The sequence below is a fragment of the Rhinopithecus bieti genome, unplaced genomic scaffold (genome assembly GCF_001698545.2).
Source record: "Rhinopithecus bieti isolate Rb0 unplaced genomic scaffold, ASM169854v2 scaffold_648, whole genome shotgun sequence".
Classification (NCBI taxonomy): Eukaryota; Metazoa; Chordata; class Mammalia; order Primates; family Cercopithecidae; genus Rhinopithecus; species Rhinopithecus bieti.
The window spans coordinates 291,182-299,132 of NW_016803107.1; the positions used below are offsets into that span (position 1 = coordinate 291,182).

Genomic DNA, 7,951 nt, shown 5'->3' on the forward strand with positions numbered 1-7,951 from the left:
TTAGAAAAAATTAGAGCACAGTAATTCTGTATATAGTTGTGAACCAAAAGTATCCGAGACAGGTCTCAATCAATGTAGAAAATTTATTTTGCCAAGGTTAAGGACACACCTGTGGCACAGCTTCAGGAGGTCCTGATGACTTGTGCCCAACATAGTCGGGGTACAGCTTGCTTTTATACATTTTAGGGAGGCATGAGACATCAATCAATAAGTTTAAGATATATATTTTATTGGTCTGGACAGGCAGGACAACTCAAAGTAGGAGCTTCCAAGTCATAGGAAGATAAGATACAAAAGATTGCATTCTTTTGATCAGCCTTTCACTAAATACACAATTTACACATGAGGGAGTGGATAGGGGAGTAGTCACTTATGCCTTAGTCTGACTCAGTGAATCTGCATTTTTACATAAGCAATAGGGCACAGGAAGCAATCAGATGTGCGCTTGTCTCAGGTGAGCAAAGGGATGACTTCCAGTTCTGTTCCTTTTTGCACAGCCTCGAAGATAAGCTATCAATTTTCATTGCCAGGGTGAAATTCAGAACTGTTTTAGGGTAAAGATCTTGAGGCCCACAGAGAAGGCAGGCATGTAGCTTTTTAACGTTGTAGCTACCTTTTACAGGAATAAAATGGGAGGCAGGTTTGCCTGATACAGTTCCCAGCTTGATTTTTTCTTTTGGCTTAGGGATTTTGGGGTCTCTAGATTTATTTATTTTTCACATAGTACAGCAATGAAGTGTAACAAAAAAAAGAAAGAAATTTTAGACAGGGAACACAGCAAATTTATCATTTACGTACTTTTTTTGAAATGAAAAATCCTGGAATATATGCTTTAGCAAATGAAATTGGTATATAATAAATTTCAACAATTGATAACCAAGTATAAATTAAAACTACTTATGGATGTTATGTAAAATAATTCCAGGACTACAACAATCTGACATGCCTCAAGAAATGCAGAACATATTAGAATGTTGCACAAAATATGGCCTCAGATAGGAGTGATGTCAGAAATTTACAATTCAGGCTCCATTTCAGTCCCTACGAGTCAGAATTTTCATTTTAACAAGATCTTGAGGGTATTTACATGCTCACTCAATTTTACAAGCATTTAATTTCCCTTATGAACAAATAACTATAATTTGAGATCTTTCTACTTTTCTTGACGTAGGCTTTTATTGCTATAAACGTCCCTACCATATACCACACTGCTTTTGCTGTCCCATAGGTATTTGTATATTGTACTTCCATTTTCATTTGTCTAAATAAATTTTTTAATTTCTCTGTTGATTTTTATCAACTTATTGGTTGTTCAGGAAGATGTTGTTTAATTTCTATGTATTTGTATTTTCCATGGTTTCTCTACATTGATTTCTAGTTTTATACCATTGTTTTCAGAAAAAATACTTGATATGATTTTGATCTTCTCAAATTTGTTAAGATTGGTTCTGTGGCCTAACAGATGATCTATCCTGGAGAATGTTTCATATGCAATCTAGAAGAATATGCAGTCTGCAACTGCTGGATGAAATGTCCGTCAGGTTTGTTTGGTCTAGAGTGTAATTTAAATCCAATCTTTCTTTATTGGTTTTCTGTCTGGGTGATTTGTTCATGAAGTCCTCTACTATTATTATTGCAGTTCCTCTCTTTAAGTCATTCGTGAGATAATTAAAAAAAAAAAAAGCTTTTCTTTTCCCGGCCATCAGACAGACAACACGAAAGATAATTTAAATTCCAGAGACAACATAAAAGTTGTTCCAGAAAACTATGGTCCAAAATAAACAGAAAATTGATGTGATTATGGACAACTGAATTAATATTAAAGGAAATAATTGATTTTCTTTTGATGAATGGGTGCCTTTTTTTTTTTTTTTTTTTTTTTTTTTGAGACGGACTCTCGCCCTATTAACCAGGCCAGAATGCAGTGGCGCTATCTCGGCTCACTGCAAGCTCCGCCTCTCTGGTTCATGCCATTCCCCTGCCTCAGCCTCCCCGGTAGCTGGGACTACAGGCGCCCGTTACCACGCCCGGCTAATTTTTTGTATTTTCAGTAGAGACGGGGTTTCACCGTGTTAGCCGGGATGGTCTCGATCTCCTGACCTCGTGATCTGCCTGCCTCGGCCTCCCAAAGTGCTGGGATTACAGTCGTGAGCCACCGCGCCCGGCTGGGGTGCCTTCTTTTATAGCGGCATGTTTAGTGACATAGGATGATGTGTCATTATTTTTCTAATCATACCATATATTCTGTATTCCGTGTTGAATAATTATTTAATTATATTTTAATAATTTTTTTGTTGCTTTTGAAGTTCGAATAACCTAAACAAATATATAATCATAGCTATAAGATTGTATGTAAATTTTTATATAGGGCCTAGGAAAGTATTATACTACAGGGGACTAAATTTGGGAAAGGAGAGGGAAGAGAAGAAGGAAAGTGTAAGGGCATTTATTCCTTGCACTCTGCGTAGCAGGAAGTAGAGTCTTAAGTTAATGGAGGTTGGGCATGATGATTTCTGCCTGTAATCTCAGCACTTTGGGAGGCCAATGCTGGAGGATATCTTGAGCCTAGGAGTTTGAGACCGGACTGGACAATGTAATGGGACCCCCTCTCTACAAAATAAATAAATACATAAAGACAGGTGTGGCGGTATGCACCTGTAGTCCAAGTTGCTAGGGATGCTGAGGTGGAAGGATTGCTTGAGCTTGGGAGGTCAAGGCTGCAGTGAGCCATGATTGTGCCATTGCACTCCAGTCTGGAGTGAGACTGGAGTGAGACTGCATCTTAAAAAACAAACAAACAAACAAACAAACAACAAACGAAAATCTACAAAACTTTTTCATATTTTGGAGAAAAAATGGAAAAAAAACCATTTATATCTATTTAAAATATTATAAAGACAATACAATAATTAAAAGGAAGCTGTAAACATATTATTTGGATCTGCTTCAGTCTACTGTGAAGAATCTCCTGGGAATTTCTAGTCATTACACCTAGGGTCGAGTCCCAAGTGTCTGTTGGCTGCAGGGTTGGGTTATATGCAGGGCTTCTTAGAGAAGGCCAGGTCTAAGAGACATCTACAAATACACTTGGCTTGGACAGTGAGTAGAAAGGGCACGTCTTCCTCTGTTGGGAGCCAAGTAAGGTGTGAGAGTGTGAGAAAACGCAGACCAAGAAGGCAGAGACTGTTGAGGCCTAAACTGGGGGCCAAGAGAGAACAGAAAGGGAGGAATGGGAAGTGGAGAGGCAAATGCTCAGAGGCAAAGGACTGCAAATCAGGGGTAGAAATATTGGGAAGCAGGGTTCAGAGTGACAGGCTCAGATTAAAGGGTGTGGGAATTAGTGATATATCAGCAGGTAGTTTGCTAACAAATATTTCTTCTGGGCTAGATAAGTTTGAAAAGAAAGAAATAATCTCTTCTCTAACATTTGTAGAACTCAAAAATCAAAACACATACTCTTGTTTGCTTTATTGGTAAAAATTTTTTCCATCATTACCATTTCTTCTATGCTAGATTTTATTTCTTAGGCTAGTTTGGTGATTGATGTTTTCTTATAAAATCATCTATTTTATGTATGTCATCAAACATATTATCATAATTTTGCATACTATTCATTATATTTAAAGTTATATTTCTCTAATCATAGCTTTATTATTATTTTCATTTTCATCCTTTTGTAAAATTTTCTTGACTGTCTTTGAAAAAAACATTCATTATATTCTTTTAAATAATCAACTTTGGTTTTATTTTAACTCAATTCATTTATGTCTTTCATCTTTGTTAATTGCTTCTTTTGACATTTATTTAATTATAATCCTAGCTTCTTAAACTGAGAACTTAGAAACTTAATATTTTTCCAGCATTTTTTCCTATAGTCTTCAAGCTATAAGTTGTTTTGGATGTCATCTTGCCTCACAGTTTCTGCTATGTGATATTGTCATTGTTACTCAGTTTAAAAGATTGTTTTTCTCATTTATGTGTTTCTGGAATAGAGAAGGTACTTAATAAATGGATGCTGTTATTGCTTTCAGAGTTTTTCATTTTATATTATTATATTAATGTTACTATATTAGTAAAATACAGTATTAGGCTAATTCAATAGTCCAGGTTAGACAGTGAGTTGATTTGGAAGAGAGTATTTTGTACTCAGATAAAGACAAGTTGGAAGAATAAAGAGAGATATTAGAGGTTGAATAGAAAAGATTGGAACAGGTGTTGGTTAAAAAATAAGAGAGTACAGTATGACTCCTAGATTTCTGATTTAGAAAATTGGGTCATTTTTATGAAAGTTATAAGCTTTATACAGAATATAATGTAGGAGGAAAAACAGTTTTAAGAGAACATAATCAATTTGGTTTTGAAGTTACGAGGTTTTTTTATTTACCCACGAAAAATCTAGATGGAAATGTCCAGAATAAAGTTTTATCTTCAGACATGGAACGTGAACACCAAAACTGATTTTCAGAAATTCATTTGAAATTTATTATTGTATAGGTGAAATATGAGGCTGTGAAAATGGGGGAGATAATTTTACAAGTGACTTGAGAATAGGCAAAGGGTACATCTCTGAAGAATGCCAAATATAAGGTTGGAAAACATAAGGTACCCTGGAGGGGCGGGGGAAAGAAATAAGAAAACTGAGAATAGTCAGATAAAGAGCTGACTAGTGGGAGAATATTAAGAGAGATTGGTATCATAAAATAATGAGGGGGAGAAAATTTCCAGAATCATCAACAAAATATGTGTTGTTGAAAGAATTAGATGGTCACTGAAATGAGTCAACTGATTTTTTTTTTTTTCTTTTTGAGACAGGGTTTCTCTCTGTCACTCAGGCTGGGGTACAGTGACACAATCATGATTCACTGCAATCTTGACTTCTGGGCTCAAGAAATTCTCCTACTTCAGCTTACCAAGTAGTTGGGACCCACAGGCATGTACCACCTTGCCTGGCTAATTTGTAAACTTTTTTGTAGAGATGGGGTTTCCCTATGTTACCCATGTTGGTCTTGAACTCCTGGGCTCAAGTGATCCTCCCTCCTCGGCCTCCCAAAGTGTTGGGATAACAGGCTTGAGCCCTGTGCCTGGCCTCAACTGAATTTGACAGTTCCATTTTGGTGTTATTTTCCATAGTGGATATAGCCTGGATACCTGATTTTCTTGGCCCTTTGCATACAGGAACTATCAATATTAAGACTACTTTCCAGAGAAGCCTAAAGAGCTTCATATCTCCACAATTCACATGGAATTAACATTTGACACATCAGACTCCCCTCCAACGATACCACATTGACCGTAGTATGTCTCTTTAAAATCATATACCTGGATGGAGCCTTTGTCAGACTGGTTTAGAAATTCCTTTTATGCATTCCTCAGCTTTATGGAGTGAAGGCATTGAGGTTAGACATGCAGGTTTCATCCTCAGTTCTTCTACTGCCTAACTGCATAATTTGGGGCAAATTACTTAATCAATGTAAATATCAGCTTCTTCATATGTTTATTAGGGATAAGAAATTTATTTTCTTTGTTGAATAATTATAATGATTGGATCATATTATGGATATGAAGATAATTGTGTCTGGCATATGGCACATGTTCAAGAAATGCCAGCTATTGTGTTTTTTTGAATTTGATACTAGCCTGTGGTATTATTTATCATAGTGTAGTGCTTAATTTATTGTAAAATTATGGCAAGGTTTGCCTTTTTTCCTCCATTCCTTCCCTTTCTTCTTTCCTTTCTTCCCCACTCCCTCCTTTCTTCCTCCTATTCCTCCTCCTCCTCCTCTTGCTCTTTCTTCCTCTTCCCCTTTGTGCTCTTACCTGCCTCCACCTTCACTAGTCTTTCCTTTTCTCCTCCTTCTTTTCTTCCTCCTCTGTCATCTTTGTCTCTCTCTTTTCTCCAACTTTCTTACTGTTGTGGTTTCTCTTAATATTTAGGCAGTGCTTTATAAAGATAACATTGGGTGATTTTTGCTGAGTCTTAGTTTGCTCATCTGCAAAATTCATCTACGATCTATCTCCAAGAGTTGGTGTATGGATGAAATTATATAATGCATATAAAATGTCGACAACACAGGGAGCTCCAAACAAGTGGGATCAATATTTATTTTTCTTAGGGTGTTTTTTTTGGACCACGCTATTACCACATATATGGGCCTGTGTGTCCCAGGGATGTTTCTGGCATTCTCCTGGATATTTTCCAAGGAAGTATAAAAACATTCACATTTCAAACATGACTTTGTTTGCTCAGTGTTTTATTCCAGAATCAAAATTTATTTTCAACAAGTACTGGAAACCAGATTTCTCATAATATTGTTTAGGTATTTTACTAGGGATTTATATTGGCAGACATAACTTAATTGTAATGTTTATTGCTACTAAGGAGAATTATAGACTTAATATACTTAAGAAAATTTTATGTGGCACAGTTCAGGGAATTCACTTTTCTCAATAAATGTGAAACACTGACAGACTTGGAGAGAAATGTGCAGCTCTGGGAAACTAAAATAAAATTCAAGTTCTTTGAAAATTAGAAATAATAACTCGGTGAGTCTTGAAGTGCCAAAGAGATGTTATAAGTGATAAGCTACGTATTATGTGTTATGTTAAATGACTGAAACATCCCTGTCTTCTCAGTCTTTCCCTATGTTGGTCCCCAATAATAGCAATGCTCAGCCTCTGATCTTTTTCCTGATGGGCATTTCAGGCCTGAAAGCCGCCCAGTACTGGATCTCCATCCCTTTTTGTCTCCTGTATGTTGTTGCCCTCTCTGGAAATAGCATGATCCTGTTTGTGGTCCTCTGTGAACGGAGCCTCCATAAGCCTGTGTATTGTTTCCTCTCTATGCTTTCAGTCACAGACCTGAGCTTGTCCCTGTGTACACTTTCTGCTATCCTTGGTGTCTTCTGGTTTGAAGCCCAAGAAATCAGCCTAAATACCTGCATTGGTCAGATGTTCTTTCTAGATGGATTTACTTTCATGGAGTCTGGGGTTCTACTAGCCATGGCCTTTGATCGTTTTGTGACCATCTGTGACCCACTGAGATACACTACCATTTTTACCAATGCCCCAATTGCCAAGATTGGGATAAACGTGTTGATAAGAAATGTTGCCGTCATGTTGCCAGTTGTGCTCTTTGTGAAGAGGTTGTCCTTCTGCAGTTCTATGGTCCTTTCACATTCTTACTGCTACCATGTTGATCTCATCCAACTCTCCTGCACAGACAATAGGATCAACAGCATCCTTGGTCTGTTTGCACTTTTCTCCACTACAGGGTTTGACTGCCCTTGTATCCTGCTCTGCTATATCCTGATCATTCGATCTGTCCTCAGCATCGCTTCCTCAGAGGAGAGGCAGAAAGCCTTCAACACCTGCACATCCCACATCAGTGCTGCTGCCATCTTCTACATCCCTCTCATCAGTTTGTCTCTTGCCCATCGCTGTGGCCATTCAGCACCTCCATTTGTCCACACCATCAGGGCCACTGTCTTTCTGTTAATCCCTCCTGTGCTCAACCCTATTATCTACAGTGTGAAGACTAAGCAGATTCGAAAGGCCATTATCAAGGTCTTAATTCAGAAGCAGTTTCAAATCTAATCATCAGTTATTTCTTTCTTTCTTTTTTTTTTTTTGAGACGGAGTCTCGCTCTGTCGCCCAGGCTGGAGTGCAGTGGCCGGATCTCAGCTCACTGCAAGCTCCGCCTCCCGGGTTTACGCCATTCTCCTGCCTCAGCCTCCCCAGTAGCTGGGACTACAGGCGCCCGCCACCTCACCCGGCTAGCTTTTGTATTTTTTTAGTAGAGACGGGGTTTCACCGTGTTAGCCAGGATGGTCTCGATCTCCTGACCTCGTGATCCACCCGTCTCGGCCTCCCAAAGTGCTGGGATTACAGGCTTGAGCCACCGCGCCCGGCCATCATCAGTTATTTCTGATTAGAGATAAAGCCATTTATTAA

General features: G+C 38.1%; 1 protein-coding gene across 1 annotated transcript; it reads left to right on the plus strand.

Moving 5' to 3' along the window:
- The first annotated feature begins 6,606 nt into the window (after positions 1-6,606).
- LOC108544749 (olfactory receptor 51F2) lies at positions 6,607-7,951 on the plus strand. Its single transcript, XM_017896048.1, has 2 exons — positions 6,607-7,580; positions 7,900-7,951. The coding sequence occupies exons 1-2, from the start codon at positions 6,607-6,609 to the stop codon at positions 7,949-7,951; spliced, it is 1,026 nt and encodes a 341-aa protein (XP_017751537.1).